This window comes from Tamandua tetradactyla, chromosome 16, assembly GCF_023851605.1.
Source record: "Tamandua tetradactyla isolate mTamTet1 chromosome 16, mTamTet1.pri, whole genome shotgun sequence".
NCBI lineage: Eukaryota > Metazoa > Chordata > Mammalia > Pilosa > Myrmecophagidae > Tamandua > Tamandua tetradactyla.
This window is the reverse complement of record NC_135342.1, coordinates 18417163-18442301: the sequence shown is the minus strand read 5'-3', so window position 1 is coordinate 18442301 and position 25139 is coordinate 18417163. Positions and strand designations below refer to the sequence as shown.

Sequence of the window (25139 nt, the reverse complement as noted above, 5' to 3'; positions counted from 1 at the left end):
TGTTTTAACATAATTGTATTACAATTGGGTAGTATTGTGCTGTCCATTTCTGAGTTTTTATATCCAGTCCCGTTGTACAGTCTGTATCCCTTCATCTCCAATTATCCCTTCTCTTTTTTTTTTTTTTTTTAATTAACGGAAAAAAAGAAATTAACCCAACATTTAGAGATCATACCATTCTACACATGCAATCATTAATTCTTAACATCATCACATAGCTGCATGATCATCATTTCTTAGTACATTTGCATTGGTTTAGAAGAACTAGCAACATAACCGAAAAAGATATAGAATGTTAATATAGAGAAAAAAATAAAAGTAATAATAGTAAAATCAAAACAAAACAACACAAAACAAAACAAAAACCTATAGCTCAGATGCAGCTTCATTCAGTGTTTTAACATGATTACTTTACAATTAGGTATTATTGTGCTGTCCATTTTTGAGTTTTTATATCTAGTCCTGTTGCACACTCTGTATCCCTTCAGCTTCAATTACCCATTGTCTTACCCTGTTTCTAACTCCTGCTGAACTCTGTTACCAATGACATATTTCAAGTTTATTCTCGAATGTCCGTTCACATCAGTGGGACCATACAGTATTTGTCCTTTAGTTTTTGGCTGGATTCACTCAGCATAATATTCTCTAGGTCCATCCATGTTATTACATGGTTCATAAGTTTATCTTGTCTTAAAGCTGCATAATATTCCATCGTATGTATATACCACAGTTTGTTTAGCCACTCTTCTGTTGATGGAGATTTTGGCTGTTTCCATCTCTTTGCAATTGTAAATAATGCTGCTATAAACATTGGTGTGCAAATGTCCGTTTGTGTCTTTGCCCTTAAGTCCTTTGAGTAGATACCTAGCAATGGTATTACTGGGTCGTATGGCAATTCTATATTCAGCTTTTTGAGGAACCGCCAAACCGCCTTCCACAGTGGTTGCACCATTTGACATTCCCACCAACAGTGCCTCTTTCTCCGCATCCTCTCCAGCACTTGTCATTTTCTGTTTTGTTGATAATGGCCATTCTGGTGGGTGTGAGATGATATCTCATTGTGGTTTTGATTTGCATTTCTCTAATGGCCAGGGACATTGAGCATCTCTTCATGTGCCTCTTGGCCATCCGTATTTCCTCTTCTGAGAGGTGTCTGTTCAAGTCTTTTTCCCATTTTGTAATTGGGTTGGCTGTCTTTTTGTTGTTGAGAAGAACAATCTCTTTATAAATTCTGGATACTAGACCTTTATCTGATATATCATTTCCAAATATTGTCTCCCATTGTGAAGGCTGTCTTTCTACTTTCTTGATGAAGTTCTTTGATGCACAAAAGTGTTTAATTTTGAGGAGTTCCCATTTATTTATTTCCTTCTTCAGTGCTCTTGCTTTAGGTTTAAGGTCCATAAAACCGCCTCCAGTTGTAAGATCCATAAGATATCTCCCTACATTTTCCTCTAACTGTTTTATGGTCTTAGACCTAATGTTTAGATCTTTGATCCATTTTGAGTTAACTTTTGTATAGGGTGTGAGAGATGGGTCTTCTTTCATTCTTTTGCATATGGATATCCAGTTCTCTAGGCACCATTTATTGAAGAGACTGCTCTGTCCCAGGTGAGTTGGCTTGACTGCCTTATCAAAGATCAAATGTCCATAGATGAGAGGGTCTATATCTGAGCACTCTATTCGATTCCATTGGTCGATATATCTATCTTTATGCCAATACCATGCTGTTTTGACCACTGTGGCTTCATAATATGCCTTAAAGTCAGGCAGCGCGAGACCTCCAGCTTCGTTTTTTTTCCTCAAGATGTTTTTAGCAATTCGGGGCACCCTGCCCTTCCAGATAAATTTGCTTATTGGTTTTTCTATTTCTGAAAAATAAGTTGTTGGGATTTTGACTGGTATTGCATTGAATCTGTAAATCAATTTAGGTAGGATTGACATCTTAACTATATTTAGTCTTCCAATCCATGAACACGGTATGCCCTTCCATCTATTTAGGTCTTCTGTGATTTCTTTTAGCAGTTTTTTGTAGTTTTCTTTATATAGGTTTTTTGTCTCTTTAGTTAAATTTATTCCTAGGTATTTTATTCTTTTAGTTGCAGTTGTAAATGGGATTCGTTTCTTGATTTCCCCCTCCGCTTGTTCATTGCTAGTGTATAGAAATGCTACAGATTTTTGAATGTTGATCTTGTAACCTGCTACTTTGCTGTACTCATTTATTAGCTCTAGTAGTTTTGTTGTGGATTTTTCCGGGTTTTCGACGTATAGTATCATATCGTCGGCAAACAGTGATAGTTTTACTTCTTCCTTTCCAATTTTGATGCCTTGTATTTCTTTTTCTTGTCTAATTGCTCTGGCTAGAACCTCCAACACAATGTTGAATAATAGTGGTGATAGTGGACATCCTTGTCTTGTTCCTGATCTTAGGGGGAAAGTTTTCAATTTTTCCCCATTGAGGATGATATTAGCTGTGGGTTTTTCATATATTCCCTCTATCATTTTAAGGAAGTTCCCTTGTATTCCTATCTTTTGAAGTGTTTTCAACAGGAAAGGATGTTGAATCTTGTCGAATGCCTTCTCTGCATCAATTGAGATGATCATGTGATTTTTCTGCTTTGATTTGTTGATATGGTGTATTACATTAATTGATTTTCTTATGTTGAACCATCCTTGCATACCTGGGATGAATCCTACTTGGTCATGATGTATAATTCTTTTAATGTGTTGTTGGATACGATTTGCTAGAATTTTATTGAGGATTTTTGCATCTGTATTCATTAGAGAGATTGGTCTGTAGTTTTCTTTTTTTGTAATATCTTTGCCTGGTTTTGGTATGAGGGTGATGTTGGCTTCATAGAATGAATTAGGTAGTTTTCCCTCCACTTTGATTTTTTTGAAGAGTTTGAAGAGAATTGGTACTAATTCTTTCTGGAACGTTTGGTAGAATTCACATGTGAAGCCATCTGGTCCTGGACTTTTCTTTTTAGGAAGCTTTTGAATGACTAATTCAATTTCTTTACTTGTGATTGGTTTGTTGAGGTCATCTATTTCTTCTTGAGTCAAAGTTGGTTGTTCATGTCTTTCCAGGAACCCGTCCATTTCCTCTAAATTGTTGTATTTATTAGCGTAAAGTTGTTCATAGTATCCTGTTATTACCTCCTTTATTTCTGTGAGGTCAGTAGTTATGTCTCCTCTTCCATTTCTGATCTTATTTATTTGCATCCTCTCTCTTCTTCTTTTTGTCAATCTTGCTAAGGGCCCATCAATCTTATTGATTTTCTCATAGAACCAACTTCTGGCCTTATTGATTTTCTCTATTGTTTTCATGTTTTCAATTTCATTTATTTGTGCTCTAATCTTTGTTATTTCTTTCCTTTTGCTTGCTTTGGGGTTAGCTTGCTGTTCTTTCTCCAGTTCTTCCAAATGGATAGTTAATTCCTGAATTTTTGCCTTTTCTTCTTTTCTGATATAGGCATTTAGAGCAATAAATTTCCCTCTTAGCACTGCCTTTGCTGCGTCCCATAAGTTTTGATATGTTGTGTTTTCATTTTCATTCGCCTCGAGGTATTTGCTAATTTCTCTTGGAATTTCTTCTTTGACCCAGTCGTTGTTTAGGAGTGTGTTGTTGAGCCTCCACGTATTTGTGAATTTTCTGGCACTCTGCCTATTATTGATTTCCAACATCATTCCTTTATGGTCCGAGAAAGTGTTGTGTAAGATTTCAATCTTTTTAAATTTGTTAAGACTTGCTTTGTGACCCAGCATATGGTCTATCTTTGAGAATGATCCATGAGCACTTGAGAAAAAGGTGTATCCTGCTGTTGTGGGATGTAATGTCCTATAAATGTCTATTAAGTCTAGTTCATTTATAGTAATATTCAGATTCTCTATTTCTTTGTTGATCCTCTGTCTAGATGTTCTGTCCCTTGATGAGAGTGGTGAGTTGAAGTCTCCAACTATTATGGTATATGAGTCTATTTCCCTTTTCAGTGTTTGCAGTATATTCCTCACGTATTTTGGGGCATTCTGATTCGGTGCGTAAATATTTATGATTGTTATGTCTTCTTGTTTAATTGTTCCTTTTATTAGTATATAGTGTCCTTCTTTGTCTCTTTTAACTGTTTTACATTTGAAGTCTAATTTGTTGGATATTAGTATAGCCACTCCTGCTCTTTTCTGGTTGTTATTTGCATGAAATATCTTTTCCCAACCTTTCACTTTCAACCTATGTTTATCTTTGGGTCTAAGATGTGTTTCCTGTAGACAGCATATAGAAGGATCCTGTTTTTTAATCCATTCTGCCAATCTATGTCTTTTGATTGGGGAATTCAGTCCATTGACATTTAGTGTTATTAGTGTTTGGATAATATTTTCCTCTAACATTTTGCCTTTTGTATTATATATATCATATCTGATTTTCCTTCTTTCTACACTCTTTTCCATATCTCTCTCTTCTGTCTTTTTGTATCTGACTCTAGTGCTCCCTTTAGTATTTCTTGCAGAGCTGGTCTCTTGGTCACAAATTCTTTCAGTGACTTTTTGTCTGACAATGTTTTAATTTCTCCCTCATTTTTGAAGGATAATTTTGCTGGATATAGGAGTCTTGGTTGGCAGTTTTTCTCTTTTAGTATTTTAAATATATCATCCCACTGTCTTCTAGCTTCCATGGTTTCTGCTGAGAAATCTACACAAAGTCTTATTGGGTTTCCCTTGTATGTAATGGATTGTTTTTCTCTTGCTGCTTTCAAGATCTTCTCTTTCTCTTTGACCTCTGACATTCTAACTAGTAAGTGTCTTGGAGAACGCCTATTTGGGTCTAATCTCTTTGGGGTGCGCTGCACTTCTTGGATCTGTAATTTTAGGTCTTTCATAAGAGTTGGGAAATTTTCAGTGAAAATTTCTTCCATTAGTTTTTCTCCTCCTTTTCCCTTCTCTTCTCCTTCTGGGACACCCACAACACGTATATTTGTGCGGTTCATATTGTCCTTGAGTTCCCTGATACCCTGTTCAAATTTTTCCATTCTTTTCCCGATAGTTTCTGTTTCTTTTTGGAATTCAGATGTTCCATCCTCCAAATCACTAATTCTATCTTCTGTCTCTTTAAATCTATCATTGTAGCTATCCATTATTTTTTCTATGTTTGCTACTTTATCCTTCACTTCCATAAGTTCTGCGATTTGTTTTTTCAGTTTTTCTATTTCTTCTTTATGTTCAGCCCATGTCCTCTTCATGTCCTCCCTCAATTTATCGATTTCATTTTTGAAGAGGTTTTCCATTTCTGTTCGTATATTCAGGATTAGTTGTCTCAGCTCTTGTGTCTCATTTGAGCTATTGGTTTGTTCCTTTGACTGGGCCATATTCTCAATCTTTTGAGCGTGGACAGTTATCTTCTGCTGCTGGCGTCTGGGCATTTATTCAGATTTCTCTTGGTGTTGGACCCAGCAAGGTTGTAATATTTTTCTGTGAAATCTCTGGGTTCTGTTTTTCTTATCCTGCCCAGTAGGTGGCGCTCGTGGCACACGTTTGTCTGCGGGTCCCACCAGTAAAAGGTGCTGTGGGACCTTAAACTTTGGAAAACTCTCGCCGTCCTGGGGGTTCGCTAGCCGAAACGGCTTGAGCCGGCCCAGGGTCCGAACGCAGGGAGGGTTGCTGGTCGCCGCAGCCAGGGAAAGAGCCCGTCCGAATTTCCTAGTCGGCCCTGGGCAACAAGCGTGGCGGGAGGGCGCCAGCGGCAGCGGCCCGCCCGAGAGAGTGCACGTTCCCCGGGAGTCACGGGTTTGGAAGGGGCCTCCCCCACCCGTCACCGTTCTCCGCGGGCTGGGGATTTCCGATCCAATTCTCTCAGTTGGTCCGGGGGCTGCGCGTGGTGTGGGCGCCAGTCGCCTTGGTTTCAGGGGACCGCCTCTCCGATTCTCCCAGCCGGCCCGGGAAGGGGGAAGGGAGTAACTCCGGCCGCTTGCCACCCCGCCCGGTAAGGCCCGCGCGCCTCGGCGATCTCACCCGAGCTGCTTCTCTCAGCCAGCCAGCCGTTTCAGGATGGGGTACGCTGTCTTTTTATCTCTGTTGTGGCTTTGGGCGCTTTCTGTATCGTTTCTACTCCCCTAGTAGGTGTCCTGGAGAAGAAACTAAGATCCGCGCGTCTTACTAAGCCGCCATCTTCCAGGAACTCAAGTTTTTGTTTTTGAAAAGCTGAATAACATCAACAAATCTTTAGGAGACTGATAAAGAAAAAGAGAGAGAGGACACAACTAAAATCAGAAATAAAGTGGGGGATATTACTACCAACCTTACAGAAATAAAAAGAATTAAGAGGGCACTATGAACAAGAAAATCTGGATGAAATGGACATATTTTCAAAAGCATACAAATGATCTAATCTAACATAATAAAAAACAGAAAACCTCAAGAGAACTATAGCAAGTAAAGAGATCAAATCTGTAATTTAAAACTTCCCAGCAAAGAAAAGTCCAAGATCAGATTGCTTCAATGCTGATGTCTACCAAACACTTAAAGAAGATTTAATACCAATCCTTTGCAAAATCTTCCAAAAAGAAGAAGAGGAGGGATCACTTCCTAACTCATCCTATAAGGCTAGCATTACCCTGATACAAAATCAAATAAAGAGAGCACAAGAAAATAAAATTACAAACCAGTATCTTTTATGAGTGTAGATGCAAAAATTCCCAGCAAAATACTAGAAAAATCAAATCCAACAGTACATTAAAAGGATAATACACCATGACTAAGTGGTATTTATTCTGGGAATTCAAAGATGTACAATATAAGAAAATCAATCAATGCAACACACCACATTAATTGAATGAAGGAAAAAAACAATGATCATCTAAATTGATACAGAAAAAGTATTTGACAAAATCCAGCATCCTTTCATGATAAAAAAAAAAACTCAGAAAACTAGAGATAGAAGGGAACTTTTCAATATGATAAAGGGCATTTATGAAAAACCCACAGCAAGTATCATACTCAATGGTGAAAGTCTGAAAGTTTTCCCCTTAAAACGAAGAATAAGGCAAGGATGCCTGCAGCCACCACTGTTACTCAACATCGTACTGGAGGTTCTAGCCAGAGGAATCAGGTAAGAGCAAGAAATAAAAGGCATCCAAACTGGAAAGGAAGAAGTAAACCTATCCCTACATGCAGATGAGATTATCCTATATAGCAAATCCCAAAGAATCCACAAGACAGCTCCTGAACTAATAAACAAATTCAGCAAAATTGCAGGATACAAAATGCAGAAGTCAGTTGGGTTTCCATACACCAGTAACGAACAATCTGAAAGGAAAATTGAGAAAACAATTCCATTTACAATAGCAACTAAAAGAATTACATATCTAGGGACGAATTTAACCAAGGACATGAGAGAATTGTACACTGAAAACTACAAAACATAGCTGAAAAAACAATTTAAGAAGACATAAATGAATGGAAAGATATCCCGTGCTCATGAATTGGAACACTTAATATCGTTAAGATGCCAAATACTGCCCACAGCAATCTACAAATTCAATGCAATCCTTGTTAAAATTCCAGCAGCCTTTTTTTTCTTTTTTTTTCTTTTTTTTTTTTTGCAGACTTGGAAAAGTTAATCTCCAAATTCATATGGAATTACAAGTGATCAAAAATAGCCAAAACATTCCCGAAAAAGAACAAAGTTCGAGGACTCACACTGCCTGATTTCAAAACTTACCACAAAGCTACAGTAATTAATACATCATGGTGCTCGCTTCGGCAGCACATGTACTAAACTTGGAATGATACAGAGAAGATTAGCATGGCCCCTGCGCAAGGGTGACACGCAAATTTGTGAAGCATTCCACATCTTTTTATTTGAACAGTGAATAAAAAGATACTTGCAAAGTCCCCTTGGGGCAATGGCAAGAAGGTGGGAAAACTCAACTTCCCCAAGTAAAGAATTCTTGATATTCTCACAAGCAGTGGGGACAACCAAAGCAATAGGTGGAGCCCTCATCTGGGGGGTTGTTCATATGAAACTTTACCCCGCAAAGGATAGGCTAAGCTTACTTAAAATTGGAACTAAGAGTCACCCCCAGAGAACCTCTTTTGTTGCTCAGATGTGGGCCTCTCTCTCTCAACCAACACGACAAGCAAACTCACTGCCCTCCCCCTCTCTACATGGGACATGACTCCCAGGGGTGTGGACCTTCCTGGCAACGAGGGACAGAATTCCTAGAATGAGCTGGGACTCAGCATCAAGGGATTGAGAAAACCTTCTTGACCAAAAGAGCGAAATGAGACTAAATAAATAGTCAATGGCTGAGAGATTACAAACAGAGTCAAGAGGTTATCCTGGAGGTTATTCTTATGCATTATATAGATATCACCCTTTTAGTTAAGGAGTAGTGGAGAGGCTGGAGGGAACTGCCTGAAAATGTAGAGCTGTGTTCCAGTAGCCAGTTTCTTGAAAATGATTGTATAATGATATAGCTTTCGCATTGTGACTGTGTGACTGTGAAAATCTTGTATCTGATGCTCCTTCTATCTACCTTATCGACAGATGAGTAAAACATATGATTAAAAATAAATAAATAATAGGGGGAACAAATGGAATTTTAGACTTTTAGACTTTTACACAAGCAACAAAAGAAAAACAAACAGGTTAAATGGACTTTATAAAAATTGAAAACTGTTGTGCACCAAAGGACATTATCAAGAAAGTAAAGAGACAACCTACAGAATGGGAGAAAATATTTGGAAATCATATATCTGATAAGGGTTTAATAGCCACAATGTATTAAGAACCCCTACAACTCAACGACAAAAAGATAAACAATCCAATTAAACAGGGGTCCAAATAAGATATTCAAATGACCAATAAGTATATGAAAAGATGCTCAACATCATTAGTGATTAGAGAAATGCAAATTAAAATTACAATGAGATACCACTTCACATCCACTAGGATGACTATTATTTAAAAATCTGACAATGACAATTGTTGTTGAGGATATGGACACCGTTGGCGGGAATGCAAAATGGTGCAGCCACTGTGGAAGCAGTGGTTTCTCAGAAAGTTAACCACAGAATTACCATATGACTCCAGCCCCAGGTATACACCCAAAAGAATTGAAAGCAGGTACTCAGGCAGGTATTTGTGTGTCAGTGCTCAGTGCAGCATTGTTCCCAATAACCAAAAGGTGGAAGCAACCCATGTGTCCATCAACAGATGATGGATAAAGAAAATGCGGTCTATCCACCCCATGGAATATTATTCAGCCATAAAAGGAAATGAAATGTGGGCACTTCTTACAACGTGGCTGGACCTTGAAGACATCATAACAGGTGAAATAAGTCAAACAGAAAAGGACAAATATTGTATGATTCCTCTTATATAAAATTGAATAAGCAAATTCTTAGACAGAAAGAAGAATAGTGGTTATGAGGGGGCAATGGGGAATTATGGCTAAATGATGAAACATTAAGTCTGCAAATTGACAGTGGTGAAAGTTAGACTGTGTTGTCAATGCACTTCATGTCAAAGAACTGTCGACTTAAAATGGTTAAAATGATTTTTATATTATAGATATTTCGCCACAATTTAAAATAAATTCTTTTTCATGTGACCCAACTATTCTACTTTCAGGAATTCAGCCTAAGAAAATAACCTGTGATGTGCAAAATAGATTTACACCCACAGCCCCTCCTGACCTGGCCGTAGTCCCCCTCTCCAGCCCCACCTTTTGCAGACCAGTCTCTTGATGCCACATGCTACCAGACTAAACCCACACCCGGGGAATGTATGGGCTTTTTCTTTCCACTGGGCTTTTCTTTTCTGCCCGGAGCACCATTCCTCATCAGTACCACCCTCCCTTGCCTGGCTCACTCCTGCTCCGGTTCAAGGATGAATTTGGACATCGTCTGCTTCAGGAAGTTTCCCGAACCCTCCGGGAGCAGGTTGGGAACTTTCCCAGGATCCGCAGGTTCTCAATGAGCAAAGCCAGGTGGTGATTAACAGGGAAGATTCTAGACCCAATCTCTGATTCCAGCACCTACTTCACGTGGCTGTGAGATTCCGGGCAAGTTACCCACATCTCGGGCTGCTTCTTTTTTAACATGTGTTAAACTTCTATCATGGGCCAGGCACTGTTCTGTGTATTGAACCGAAAGCCATTCATGTAACCTCACAGCACCCCATGAGACAAGGGCTGCCATTATCCATTTTCCAGGTAAGGAGGCAGAGGCCCTGAGAGGTTAAAGGTCTTGTTGCAGGTCCTGCTGTGTAAATTACAGAACTGGATCTGAATTCATATCGTCAACGACTGCACAATACTGCCTCCAAGCCTCACACTCCCCATCTGGAAAATGGGGCTAATAGTAACAGTGGCCCCTGGTGGAAGTGCTGTGTGGATTCCACACATTGATACACATCAAGCCTGGGGAGCGGTGTCCGGCTCATCGTCGGCACTGGGTGAATATCAGAGTATTATGATCCACTGGACTGTATCATCTGTAACTATCTTCTTTACCTTTCCATCACTTCTACTAATCATAGCCTAAAACTCCTCCCTATGACATTCCAAGGGTTCTAAGTGCTGCTCGTTTGATCTTCATTCACAGCAGCCCTAAGAGGTAGGTACAGCCATTGCTCCATTTCCCAAATACGGAGCTGGAGTAGATCAGAGAGGTTGTGTGACTTATCTCAGGTCACACAGCTAACAAGGGTGGAGGAAGACGTTCCCTTGGCTCATCCTACTCAAAGCCACCGTGCCCTGCAGCGTTGCTTTCCGACATGGTTGCTAAGCGCAGTGAAACCCCATCCCTGGGTCTGGCCCAATGGATACGTGTTCGGTACATGAGCTCTGGGAAATCACAAGTGACCAGCCCCAAAGGCTGGTCAGACCTCTGAGAAATGCCCTGCCTCCACCCCAGCTCTCAGGTGCCAGCGGCCATTCCCTCATTCCATCAGTGGCCCCATCCAGGTGCTGAGCCAGGGGGCCTTCAAGTCCCCAGGATTACTTCTTCCTGAAGGACCACGGTCTGCAGAGAACAGCCCACCAGAACCCCAGGCCCTCTGGCCCCCATGCCTCCCAGAAAGAACTGGCTGGCATGTACTGCCCGAAGCCTCTGCCCTAAGGGGAGACGACCCAGCCTTCTGTGTCCTGACGAGACCTGTCACCAGGGAGCACTGGCGACCAGCCCAGGGAGAGGCTGGCACAGCTCGCCTCGCTTTACAACTGCTCAATTTCCCACTCTCACTTCATCCTTGATTACCTCCCTGGCCCAGGACTTGTGCCGTCAGACCATCTGACCGTCCTGAGGGTGAATCCCTGCGGTGGGGGAATGTGGGGAGGGCCTACAGGATGCTCTCCGTTCCGGCCCCCTGCTATACAAATGGGGAAACAGAAGCCCAGAGAGAGCAAGTGAATTGCCCAGTATGGCACGGGGAGTCCAGAGTGTGGCCCTGGCTGGGTTCGGGTCTTTGGCTGACGTCTCAGCTGGAATCCAATCCCAGACATACGGGCCAGGACTTCCCAGCCGGGAGTGAAAATCTCCTTCAGCATCCTCAAGTGGGCTGGTGAGAATGGGAAGGAAACTCATATCTACTAAGAAACACACTTTGCCAATGCAACAGCAAATCCCGTGGCTCAACCTGCAAATCTCTACGGAATCTTCCAGCACCACCAGCACCTCCTGCCTTGAGCACTTCAACGCCTCCTCACAGGGCTCTGGGCTCCTGCTCTCATCCCCCACATCATGTTCCCCCCCCCCCCCCGACAGTGGCCAGAGGGAGCCTGTTAAAATCTAAGTCATCTTATGCCTCTCCCCTGCTCACAGCCCTCCCTGGCTCCCATCTCACTCAGCCTAAAAGCCAAAGTCCTCCCCGTGACCGACCGGGCCCTGCACAAACTGGGCCCCAAGGGAACTGGCCCTGTCATCTCCCACCTCTCCCACCCCACTCCCTCCACTCCAGCCCCACTGGACCCTCTACCGTTTGCTAATACACCAGGCACCAAGCCCTGCCTCAGGGTCTGTGCTGGTTTGAAAGGAAGCATGCCCCCTAGAAAAGCCATGTTTTAATAAAAACATCATTTCATAAAGGTAGAACAATCTCTATTCAATACTGTATGTTTGAAACTGTAATCAGATCATCTCCCTGGATGATGTGATTTAGTCAAGAATGGTTGTTAAACTGGATTAGGGGACTGCATGTCTCCACCGATTTGGGTGGGTCTTGAATGGCTTATTGGAGTCCTATAAAAGAGGAAATATTGTGGAGAATGAGAGAGTCAGAGAGAGCAGAGAATGCTGCAGCACCATGGAGCAGAGTCCACCAGCCAGTGACCTTTGGAGATGAAGAAGGAAAATGCCTCCTGGGGAGCTTCATGAAACAGGAAGCCAGGAGAGAAGGTAGCAGATGATGCCTTGCTTGCCTTGTGCCCTTCCAACTGAGAGAGAAACTGTGACTGTGTTCACCATGTACCTTTCCAGATGAGAGAGAAACCTTGAACTTCATCGGCCTTCTTGAACCAAGGTATCTTTCCCTGGATGCCTTAAATTGGACATTTCTATAGACTTGTTTTGATTGGGACATTTTCTTAGCCTTAGAACTGTAAACTAGCAATTCATTAAATTCCCCTTTTTAAAAGCCATTCTGTTTCTGGTATATTGCATTCCAGCAGCTAGCAAGCTAGAACAGGGTCTTTGCACTTGCTATTCCTTCTGCCCAGAATGTTCTTCCCAAGATACGTGCATGCAACCTCCCTCTCTCATTCGCCTCTCCGTTCATCAGTCACCGCCTCTAAGGGGCCTTCCCTGACCACCCTACATTGGCACCTCCTCTCTCGTTTATTTCTCTAGAGCACTCATCACTGTCTGTAGTACTCTGTTGCCTTGTGTCTGTTTGTGGATTATCTGCCTCCCCACATATCAGCTCCATGAGGGAAGGGGATTTCTGTCTATTTTGCTCCATGAGGGGAGGGATTTCTGTCTATTTTAGCTCACTGGTGTATGCCCAGAGCACAAGATGGAGCCTGGTATCTAGTAATTAATATTTCATAAATGAAGCCAAGAAGCAAAGTCTTTCAAACTTGGCTGAGGGCAGCTCCGCCCTCTAGTGGCCACTCAGTGGCACTGGCTCCATAGGTCCCAGGACACTAGAGTTGACAAGTGTGGGTAGCACTAACAGGAAAATGCTTCAGATCCTCAATACACAAAGATGCTCCTAAAGAGCAACAGCGAAAATAAAACAACCCAATATGCTAAATGGGCACAATATATGAATAGGCAATTCACAGAAGACATCATCCTTAAATGTCCACTAAACTTAGGAAAAGATATGCAGCTTTACTATTGAGAGATATGCGTATTAAAACAACATCGAGGAACCAATAATCAAACCCAGATGGTCAAAAAAAAATGTGAAATATTCATTATATCCAGTATTAGGGAAAGAAACTTTCTCAAACTGCTATAAAATAAACTGATGAAATCTTTAGAATAACAATATTTATCAAAATTTAAAACGTGTGTACCCTTAGACCCAGAAATTCCACTTCCAAGAGTCTGACCTGCAGAAACAGTCATGCACGTAAACAAAGATACAGATTCCCGGATCGCTGAAGCATTGTTTTTAATTGAAAAATATTAAAAAATTAATTAATAAATAAATTTTAAAAAGAAAAAGATCAGAAAAAGCTAAATATTGGTCAATAGCAGACTGATTAAATAAACTCTGGCAAGTGGCTTAGTATGAAATACTAGAACGTCATTGCAAAGAATGGCGTAGGTCTATGTATACAAGCGGAGAAGATCCCCAAAGCATACTTTCAACTGGAGGGACGCTTGCAAAGAACAAACTAACAAAATAACAACCACGGGAATATGGAGAAGTATTTTAACAGCTCTGGAAAGACACAGACCAAACAGATCAATGACATAGTGGAGCTTGGCTGGGATTTTTAACTGTCTGGCGCACCCTCTTCTTGGGTTTGGAGAGGTGCCTGCCATGTCAGTTTTGGCAGTGGGCTAAGCCTGCCCTTCCCAACAGAAGCCCCAAAACTCAGATGCTCACTCTCCCAGCCTCCCTTGAGTTAGAAAACAAACATGTGATCTGGGCTCAGTCAACCACACTCACCCTCCCTGGACTTTGAATTGGGAACAAATGCCACAAAGAAGCAGGGCAATGACTCCTTCACTGGCAGAGTCAAGGCAGCAGTTCCACAGGTGGTGTCCAGAGCCCAGCTGAGGCTTAACTGAGGCTGTCCATGCTAACGCTGCAGGCTCAGCAGCTGTGATCCCACTGCTCCAGCTCTGTGGCATGACCTAGGCTGTGTTCCTGGCCTCCTGGTTTCCTTCTTCATTATATAAGTCGGAATTCTTGTTTACAGCCAACGGAGCCCACTCTAGTTAGTCTAAGCAAAACTGGATTTACTCAGAGAGTGTTGGATGGTTTACTGACTCATTAGAAAAGCTGGGGCTGGCTCCAGGGGCCCTGCAGGTGAAAATGATGGGAGCCGCTCTTGCCAAAAAGTAAGGGTGAGGTCAGGATCAGTTCCCGGGCCTACCCCAGAAAACATGGACTCATCTTCTCAGGTCCTCCAGCAGCTCCCCCCCCCCCCCCCACCGTCAGGACCAATTCCTCACCAGAGTATCTGTAGTTCAGTTAAGGACTGGCAAGTCATGACATACGTCGCTGACCTGTCAGCAGGACCAGAACTTTCCCAGAGCCACTTCTTCTGAATGGTTTTTCATCTGTTTTTTATTTTCTTAAAGCAAACTTATCCAATAAGAGATGATCAGGAAAGAGATTTCTCAAACTCCTCAAAGTGGCCTGGGACTCCTCAAAGCAGCCCTTTTAAGCTTTTAGAAGCAAGGCATTTTTGCAGAATGACTGTTCTCATTGCTTGCTTTTTCTTTTAAGATCTCGGTGCCAATACAGGAAAAATGTGCAAAGTTGATTCAACTCTCTGGGAGATTTTGCAAAATGGCTGCAAATTCTTTGACACTTCCCCCTTGGGGAGATGGGGTCTAGGAGCCACTCCCTAGAATTTGGGTGGGTTTCAGATTGCTTCAACCAATAGAATGAGACAGAAGTGACACAGCACATTTTGCCTGGTGAGGACATACAAGGCCATGCAACTTCCATCCGGTTCTCTGGCTGTATAAGATTCCTAAAGCTGCCATAATAAATTACCACAAACTTAGTGGCAAGAAACACAAATTTACTATCTCACAGTTCTGGAGGTCAGAAGTCTAAAATCAAGGTGTTGGCAGGACAGGTTCCTACTGGAGGTTTTAGGAAAGAGTTTATTTCCTTGCACTTTTCCAGCTTCTAGAAGCTGCCTGCATTCCTTGGCTCATGGCCCTTTCCTTGCCTCACACTCACCTCTGTTTCCATCATCACATCTCCTTCTCTCTCACGTTCCTGCCTCCCTCTTGTAAGGATCCTTATGATATGATTATATTGGTCCCAGCTGGATAATCCAGGACAATCCCCTATTAAATTAAGATCATTAAGTTAACCACATTTGCAAAGTCCCTTGTGCCATGTAGGGTAACATATTCACAGGTTCTGGGGATGAGGACGTGGCCATTGTTTAGTGGCCATCATTCTGCCAACCACACATGGACCTAGCTAGCCACAAAGTAAGAAGTCCACCTATCCTGACACTACTATTCGGGGGAGGATGTAAGTACGTACTATAATGATCAACCCCACTGAACAGCTAGCCATAAAGCGAGCCGTCTTGGACATCCAGCCCAGTCCAGACTTCAAGTAACGTGGCCCCACCCACCACTGAAATGCAACTGTAAGAAAGACCCCAAGCCAGCGCTTTCTAAAACCTCAACCCACAAAGTGTGAGCAAAATAAAATGGCTATTGTTTTACATCACTAAACGTGGGGATAATTTGTTAGGCAGCAACAGCTATCGGAAAAATCCCCATCACAAATTATAACTGATTTTAATAAAACACTCTGCTGCATTTTCTCTAAGTCCCAGGAGGTAGATACAGAGAGGAGGGGACGCCAGGATAAAGGCGGTTCCAGAGACGCTCGTGCCCAACCTCACTTGCTTTATTTCCCCCTGACTGATAAGTACAGATTTTATACACACAGAGTTTGTATAATGCGTTCGTACACTTTACAAAAATAATAATGGCATAGAGGGATCTGTTTTCCAAACCAGTAAGAGAACAAAACGGAATAAGGAAAAGTTTCCATTGAGTAGTTTACAGCCTAAGCCCAAGAAAACCCACCTGACCAGCCACAGCCAGGATTTCCCGCAGCAGCGCCACCTGGTGCCCACATCGCCCACTACAGCCCCCAGCACAGGCGCGAACGGGCACAGGCGCGAACGGGCGCAGGCGCGAGCGGGCGCAGGCGCGAGCGGGCGCAGGCGCGAGCGGGCACAGGCGCGCGGGGTCGGCGCTGGGCAGCGTGCAGGGCGCATGCGCGGCTTGACCGCGCGCTTTGCGGGTGCGTCTGGTTGCCCCGGGTACCTGTCAGTCCGCACCAGAGACATCCCCTCCCCAGCCAGGGTCAAGATCCCGGAAAGGTGGCTGGAGACAGGCATGGACCAGAGCCGGGAAACAGAAGCAGTATGAGGTGGGCACCTTTAGGGACAACTTCTGCACGTTCACCCAGCACAGTGACCTGACCGACCCTCCAAACTGGGGGATCGAGTTTCACGTGGGGTTTTCCAGTGGTCGGAACTGGCCAATGGGTGTCTGCGGTGGGCGGGCGCTTGACGATTGAACGACAATTGAGTCTGCCAATCCCGCTGGAGTCAAGACTCTCTCAGAGAGGACCTTAAGGTAGACAACTGTTCAGTCCAGGGGTGTGGGCGGATGATGAGGAAGAAGGCGCAATGACTGACAAACAAGCAGGCCAATGGGCTGCCAAGACGGCTCGGTTGGCAACGCCTCGCTCTCCTGATGCGTAAGTCAGGGTGGGACCCGGCAAAGCACAATACAGCTGTCAAGTAACTCAGTACCTTTTTTTTTTTTTTTTTTCCACATGGGCAGGCACTGGGAATTGAACCTGGGTCTTTGGCATGGCAGGCGAGAACTCTGCCACTGAGCCACCTTTGCCTACCCTTCAGCACTCTTGATGCTGAGGTTCTCCTTGGAGAAAGTGAGTACATGGCTGAGCCATCTTGGGGGAAGGGGGACAGGAGCAGAAAGAGGGGGCAAGATTTTTAGGGCTTGGCAGTGGGGACAAACAAATCGATAGGCCGAGCCCTCAGATCTTGGGGTTTGTTCATGTGAGACTTATCCCCACAGAGAATAGGCTAAGCCTACTTAAAATTAGGCCTAAGAGAGAGAAATGAGACAAAATAAAGTGTTAGCAGCTGAGAGTTTCCAAAGAGAGTCAAGAGGTTATCCTGGAGGTTATTCTGATGCTGGAGGGAAGTGCCTGAAACTGTACAGCTGTGTTCCAGTAGCCATGCTTCTTGAAGATGATTGTATAATGATATAGCTTTTGCAGTGTGACTTTGTGATTCTGAAACCTTGTGTCTGATGCTCCTTTTATCTACGGTATGGACAGATATGTCAAACATATGGATTAAAAATTAATAGGGGGAGCAAATATTAAAATAAATTGAGTGAATTAAAATACTAGTGATCAATGAAAGGGAATGGTGAGGGGTTTAGAAAAAAATAAGGGGAACAAAGATTAAAATGTGTTGGGTAGATGGAAATACTAGCAGTCAATGAGAGAGAGGGGTAAGGGGTATGGTATGTATGAGTTTTTTGTTTTTCTTTTTTTATTTTCTGGAGTGATTCAGATGTTCTAAGAAATGATCATGGTGATGAATACACACTATATGATGATACTGTGAGTCATTGATTATATACCAAGAATGGAATGTTCATATGTTAAGAATGTTCGTGTTTCTATGTTATGTTTTGTCAGTAAAAATATATTTAAAAAAAAAAAAAAGATGTTTAGGGCCTGGGAACATTCGCCTGGTAGAGAGGAGACTCAAGGAGGCCCCAGGTGCATTTAAAGCTTACTTTTGTGTGCATTCATACCACAAACGTTTAATGTGCACTTGCTATGCCCAGGCACAGTTCTAGGCCCCAAGGAAACAGCAGTGAACAAAAGAGACCTGGTCCCTGTCGGCCTCCAGACAGTGAGAAGAGACTCCTGATGGAGGAGCAGATGATGCAAGCTGTAGCCTGGCTATGAAAGGGCCCAATCCAAGGGGGGGAAGGGATGTCAACTGGGGACAGGCCCCTGTCAAGATGCTCCCATGGGGTCTGAGGCCCATGAACTCCCTTCTGAGGGAGAACAGAGGGTTGGGCGTCCCACCTGGGCCCATCTGTGGAGAGTTTTCTTAGTACCTGCAGCAACTCAGACCTAAAGGGGAAAAGGGATAGAAGCCCAGGAAGAAATAGAGGAGAATCCACCGCTCCATTTATTCTCTCCTGTCAAATATAAAACAAAGCCAGACGTGGTAAGGAGAGGCTTTATTTGGAAGGGTTATTGCAAGGAGGAGAGACGTGTACAGTAGGGGAGGATGGTTACTGCACCAGGGAGAAGACTCTAACTGTAAGGTCTGCAAGGGTTTCCAAGAGTTAAGCAAAATGGATTTTTATAGAGACAAGTAAATAAGGCTAGAACGAACTGGCTTTGGGGAAAAAAAGGAAGTGGGACGAAAGGGTGGCGTGATCAAATCAGAAATCAGAAAATGTTCTATGCTGAGGTCAACCTGTGGTGAGGATGTGGAGAAATAGGAACTCAGCCCTGCTGGGGGGGAATGTGAAATGAGGTGGCCCCTGCCTGAGGGGGCAGTGAAGGGTTGGGGTGAGAGCTAAACTGTACGGTGTTTCTTTTTAAATGATGGAAAGTGTTTTAAAATTGATTGTGGTGATGGTTGCACAACTCTGTGAATATACTGAAACCACTGAACTTCACACTTTAAATGAGGGATTTGTGTGGTATATGAATTACAGATCAACAAAGCTGTTAACCCAAAACAGCCCATGTGACTTTTGGACTTAATTTTGCATTTACAATAAACATTTTTTCAAATTTGCAGCCTCTTATGAATGATGGGGTTATTTTGTGAACCTGTGACCCTCTTGTTCTTTTGCAAGACTTTTTGGACTTTTGAGGCAATTTGCCTAACATCTTTTCCTTTTAAAACAAAATTAAATTTATTTTTAATTGTCAATTAAATGTGATGTGAAATATTATGACACTCTGACAAATGCAAATGCATTTAAGAAGGGTTGAATTTAAGGCTAGCTGGTCATTAGGAGAAGTCATTAGGCCTAAGATTTAGCAGCAGAAATTGGGGGCCCAGGGACCTGCCTACTTTGAAAGTGTGGAGACATTTGTCTGTGCACCAGCCCAGCCTCAGATATATGAATTTTATGGACTAATTCATTTAATCAACCTTAAGAAAAAAGTATTACTATTATTATTATCCCCCATTATATCTGGAGACACTGAGGCATGGAGAGGGTTAGTAATTGCACAAGCTCACACAGTCAGTTGGTGGCAGGACTGGGATTTGAACCCTGGCTGTCCAGAGCCAGGACACATGGCTTTATTATCCTGCCACAGAAGCAGGCATGGTGAAGGCCTTTCTTCAGTTTATGATCACAACACACATGTGAAACCAGCCGCCTCTTGGGAGGACATCATGGCAAGCAAACACCTGAATTTGCCTGGTGTCTTAGTTTCCCTAGAAACAGACTCTGAGCCAGGGAGTTGCAGGTGGGAAGTTCACCTAGGAGCACTGTGGGATCCATACTTGTAAGGGGAGAAGCTGACCTGCAGTAGGACTGCAACTGAGGCCACCCTGAGGTCCCATGGGGAGCTCTGAGCCTGGGCTGGCCCAAACTGAAACAAATGGGTCGGTCTTTGTGTCTCTGTCCCAGCCCATCATTTGTCTCCTGGGAGGGGCATGACTTGGGGAAGGTCCCTTTGGGAGGGACTCAACAGGGAGCCCTGAGCAGCGGGCATTCCTGGCAGCTGGAGTGGGTGAGCTGGCTTTGAAGAAGGGATCTGGGGAGAAACACAGCACCCACAACACGACATGTGGGCTCCAATTGGTCCTATAACCTGCAGAGCATGTGTATGTTTTGATATTCCTGCTGTTGACCCCTATTGGCAAGGAGTGTGCAAACATCAGAGAAGCAAAGATCATACACTCACTTTCCAACCAGGGGGATGAAAAGAAGCAAAGCCCCAGCAGGCCACAATCTACAGATTCGATTCAGAGAATATTCCTCATGTCCCCAAAGAAGCAGGCCCGCTCCCATTTGTTCATGAAATGCATGGTCCTCTGTTTCCATTGTTTGTTTCCCAAAGCTTCAAGAAATTACTTCCCTTTCCTCTTAAGTCTACTGCAAGGAAAACACAGCACAAATGTGAGGACACAACCCAAATGTCCACTGAATGAACTCACCGTGGTCTGTTCAGACAATGGAATCCTACACACCAATGAGGATATTCTATTGACAATCTATTAGGTTAGCCCCCATGAAGTGATTGACTTTCAGCAACTTCACATGGTTCGACTTAATACGATTCAAGCAACCATATGAAGGATTTTCCAACCATAATGTTGAGTGATAAAAGCCAGCACAAGAGTACACAATATATGCTTCCATTTATATGAACAGTGCAAGGTGGGAAAACTGTTAGAAGCCGTGACGGCTGTCACCCAAGGGTGATGACAACTGGGAGGGGAGGCAGGGAGCACCCGGGGGCACTGGGATAAGGTTCTGGTTTTTTATTGGGTCCTGGTGAAACAGGTGTGTAGAGTTTGTGAAAATTCATCAAGCTGCATATATGATGTAGACACATTTCTGTATCTGTATTATGCTTCATATATGTCATAGAACATACTGTGTCAGGGCTGGGGAGGCCCAGAGAAACCTGAGTGGGTTGGGGGCATTGGAGTCAGCATCCTGGCACATGCAAAGAAAAAAAGCTTTGACTGGTTTACAGGGGAACAAGCAGGGTTCAAGAAACCAACAATGGTTGTTGTGGCATCTAGGGATTGACAATAGCTAAGAGGTCATGGTCAATCCCCCTCCCAGGCCTGAAGGAGCAGGGAACTGGCAGGATACCCAGAGAACACCAAGGCCAAGGCTGTAGTAGCGTTAAGGGAGAGCTGAAGGAGGGGCAGGCCCAGGCCCAGGGGCTAGAAAGCACATGGTCTACCTGGGAGAACGGCAGGACCTTCTCTGCCTGGTGCCCAGAGTTCCAGGGTGGTATGGAATGAGCAAGGGTCTTGTTGCATCACAGAAGCTGCACCAACACAGCCAGACCTGGTTCTGTAGGCAAAGGCAAGCCATGGAAGGGTTCTCAGCAGAAGAATGAGATAGTTCGTTCTTTATTTGAGAATTCCCTGCTGTCAGTGACGAAGCCTGAACTACTCATGGAGATCTGCCTGGGACTCCCCCTCCAGATTTGGTTCCCACACCCCCCCGTACTGACCCTGTGCCCACTCAGTTCCCTCCACCAACAATGCCTCTCTCTCTCCCATTCTCTAACCCCTCTCCACTCCCACCACTCAAAGGTCAGCTGACACTTCATGGTTGAACCATAAGCAAGTGAAAGGACCAACGAACAAAGACCCACCTTTTTTGCACCCCCTTCAAGTAGGTAGCAGTCCCCACTCTCGGGACGTCTAGGACAGTTTCCCCTTCTCGCTTAATAACTAACATTGCCCTTATCTGCTTTACTGGCCTGAACATTTCCCAAGCACACAACACCAGGCCTGACTCAACCAGAATGTCCCCTGCTGGAGAGGGAACAGATTTTCATGGCATTTATTCTATGTGCCAGAGATTTTTTTCTTTTCTTTCCTCCTTTTTTTTTTTTTTCGCATGGGCAAGCACCCGGAACCAAACCTAGGTCTTCAGCATGGCAGGCAGAAATTCTGCCACTGAACCGGTGCCAGAGATTTTATGTGTCTTGTATCATTGAGTCCTCACAATACAACACAATGAGGTCAGAGTTATAGTCACTAGTCCATGGAGTGAAAAACAGGACCAGAAGGACCAAGGTATGTACCCAAGGCTGAGATAGAGGGAGAAGGGTGTCATGGTCAGCCGAATTAGCCCAGAACACTGAAACCTGAGCCACTGGCGAACATGTGTACATTCTATAGATGGGGCATTTTTGAAAAGGGCAGCTTTGGAGTTTGCTTTTTTACAGTAGGGAAAAATATGCTTTAATGGAAGTATTAAAAATGTGGCATGGGGCCCAGAGAAGGGAGCAAGCAAACCTAGGGGGCACTTCTAGGAGAGGTCATTGGATTGGGTAGTGAGGGTGAGTCAGCGCCATCAGAAGAGAAGGGATACCTTTGGAAAAGGCGGGGAAGAACTGACTGGGGTCTAGGATAGGCTTAAGTGAGCACCTACTGTATGCCAGGCACTGTGCCTGATGCTGAGGATACAGCAGGGAAGAAGACAAAGTCCCTGCCCTCATGGAGCTGACATCTAGTGGGGAGACAGCGAACAAACAGTAAATAGGTAAATGATGAGCTACATCAGCCAAATGATGAGCTACTGAGGAAAAGAAAGGTGAGAAGTGTTGGCATGCTGGGAGGTCAGGAACTTTCTCTTAGGAGACGCTTGAGCAGACCTGAAGGAAGTGAGACAAGGAGGCAGGTGCAGTCCGAGACTGAGGGGGCAGCCAGGGCGAAGGGTGGACTGAGTGTTCTTGCTGAGGCTGAAAACCTGGCATGTTCAAGAAACAGACAGCTAAGAGAGGGTGTGGTTGGGGGAGGATAAATGAGGGGAGATGGAGGCAGAGTGAGTGGGGGAGAGGAATGTTGGGGTGACACATGGGCACAATGAGGTCTTTGGCTTTTATTTTCAGTGTAACGGAGCCTCGGGAGGTCTGTGATCCGAGAAGGGACAAGGTATGCCTTATATTTTAATAAAATCCCTACAGCTAGGTGTGGGGAAAAGACCACAGGGTACAGGACAGGTATGGGGAGACCTGCAAGCAGGGCAATGCAGTGACCCAGAGAAGAGGCTCAGAGCAGGGCATCTCCAGTTCCCCAAAACTGGAGCAACCCAGATGTCCATCAACAAGGGAATGGATTTAAAACAACACAGATGGCAAATCCATACAGTGGACTACTACTCAGCCCTAAAAAGAAATGAACTATGATATCATGACCACACAAATGAATCTCAAAATGATTATGCTGAATAAAAGAAGCCAGACAAAGACAAAAAAAAAAAAAAGTGCCTACTACATGATTCCATTTATATAAAACTCTAGGAAATTCAAACCTGTCTATAGTGGCAGAAAGCAGATTACGACGTTAAAGCAGTGTGAAACAGTATAGACCATTTATTATTATTTCCTCTCCCAGTTCTGGGTTTGGCAGGGCTCAGCAGGTGGTTCCCACTCAGGGTGTCTCTGTGGATGAGGTCAGGAGCAAGGGAGGGGACAGGAGAGTGGGATTACTGAGGTGCACAAGGGAACTTTGAGGGGTTATAGATATCTTTATTATTGTGATTGTGGTGATGGTTTCACAAATGTATACACATAGAAAGACTCACCAAATTGCACACTTTAAGTATGCAGAGTTTATTAGATGTCAATCATACCTCAAAAAAAAGCTGCAAGAAAGAAAGAAAAAAAAAAGTAATGGTCACATTCTTGGAAGAAATCTAGAGATGCTGTTAACAGGACTTGTTAACATTCGGGATGACAGTGGGGGGGAGGGGGGAGAGAAGCTGAGGATGACTCTAAGGTAGAGGAAGTGTTGACTGAGGGTGACTGGAGGAATGGCAGAGGCGGGGGACACGAGGGAGGTGGGGGGAGACGGGAGAGTGGAGGTGACCAACTTGAGTTCCCATGCGGGTTTTAAGGAACCTGTGGGTCCGTATGTGGCAACGTGCAGGAGAGAGTGAATGAATAGGTCTAGGGCTCAGAAGGGAGGTAGGAATAAGAGGAGGACACCTGAGAAGTTTTGGGGATGGAAGACAGGGCTCTGCCAGTTATGGCATATATAGAGCAGAGCTGCCTGTGGTCAAGGGTCAAAAGTGAAAGGTAGCTGATTGTGCTGGTTTGAAAGGAAGTATGCCCCCTAGAAAATACATGTTTTAATCAAAATCCCATTTCATAAAGGTAGAATAATCCCTATTCAATACTGTATATTTGAAACTGTAATCAGGTCATCTCCCTGGATGGTGTGATTTAGTCAAGAGTGGTTGTTAAACTGGATTAGGTGACGACATGTCTCCTTAGTGATGAACACACTAAGCCAGAATGAAAACAACAGTAAAGACTTTAATCACTTATGATGGTATAACGAGAGGCTAACCTGGAAAAAAAGCACTGACATCCAGCTATTCCATGTTCTCACAGGGAACAGCGCCACCAAGTGAGGGTCAGATGAATCAGGGCAGATGGGGGCCACGTGGGGCTGTCTACCTGGGGTCACAGGTGAAGGTGCCCCTTCTGCAGTCTTGTGGATCTGAGGCCTGGGAAGAGGGAGGCCAGGCATGGAAAAGTACTGAGTACTGAGTCATAGTAAGAAAAGTGACTTCAAGATCCCTCCCTCTTTCCCCCATAAGGAGGTCTTAGCAGAGGCCCCTGGGGTAGGCCTCAGGTTCAGAGTGCGTTATGGGTAAGAGCACCGTAGTCCATGGGCCCTCGGTCCTGCGTCCATGGGTCCCATGTCCTATGACATGGTGGGGTGGCTTTTCCCGGCCAGACCTGCCACATGAAGCCTTTGTAACTGCATATGGTTGGACCTGAAAAATCACGTCATCCAGGAGCCAACTCCTCAGCTGTAAACTCATCTCTCTGAAAAACATTAGAAGCCTGATTGATAGTATGCCTTAGTTTTCTAGGGCCACCTAACAAAGTACCACAAACTGGATGACTGAAAACAACAGAGAGTTGTTGTCTCACAGTTCTGGAAGCCAGAAGTCTGAAATCCAGGTGTCAGCAGGGTCATGTTCCTTCTGAAACCTGTAGGGGAGACTCCTCCCATGCCTCTTCTAGGTTCTGGTGTTCCCCGACAATTCTTGGCATTCTTTGCCTTGTAGATGCATCTGCCTCTGTCTTCTCCCCTCCATCGGTCAGTGCCTCTTCTTCCCTTTCTAAAGACACCAGTCAAAGCAGATTAAGGGGCCACATTGCTCTGGTGTGGTCTCACTTCAAT

General features: G+C 44.0%; 2 protein-coding genes and 1 non-coding gene across 7 annotated transcripts in view; 2 read left to right on the top strand and 1 right to left on the bottom strand.

The window, feature by feature from the left end:
- The window catches only part of CEACAM20 (CEA cell adhesion molecule 20), a 64525-nt gene extending 42707 nt beyond the window's left edge, over positions 1–21818 (bottom strand). Inside the window, exons 1-2 of the mRNA XM_077131500.1 lie at positions 21587–21818; positions 21167–21279 (exon numbers count right to left, since the gene is read on the bottom strand). Of these exons, the coding sequence (XP_076987615.1) occupies positions 21167–21279; positions 21587–21702 (229 nt within the window). The 5' untranslated portion in view covers positions 21703–21818. The remainder of the gene's footprint in view (positions 1–21166; positions 21280–21586) is intronic.
- Positions 7741–7847, top strand: LOC143660503 (U6 spliceosomal RNA). Its single transcript, XR_013164099.1, has one exon. It is a non-coding gene; the product is annotated as a U6 spliceosomal RNA (small nuclear RNA).
- Positions 16447–25139, top strand: part of IGSF23 (immunoglobulin superfamily member 23) — a 47016-nt gene continuing 38323 nt past the window's right edge. Inside the window, exons 1-3 of one of the 5 annotated variants that reach the window (XM_077131501.1) lie at positions 16447–16588; positions 17008–17116; positions 22832–22874. The gene's annotated coding sequence lies outside the window, so the exon portion shown is untranslated. The other 4 variants (XM_077131502.1, XM_077131503.1, XM_077131505.1 and 1 more) reach the window with 4 other exon arrangements.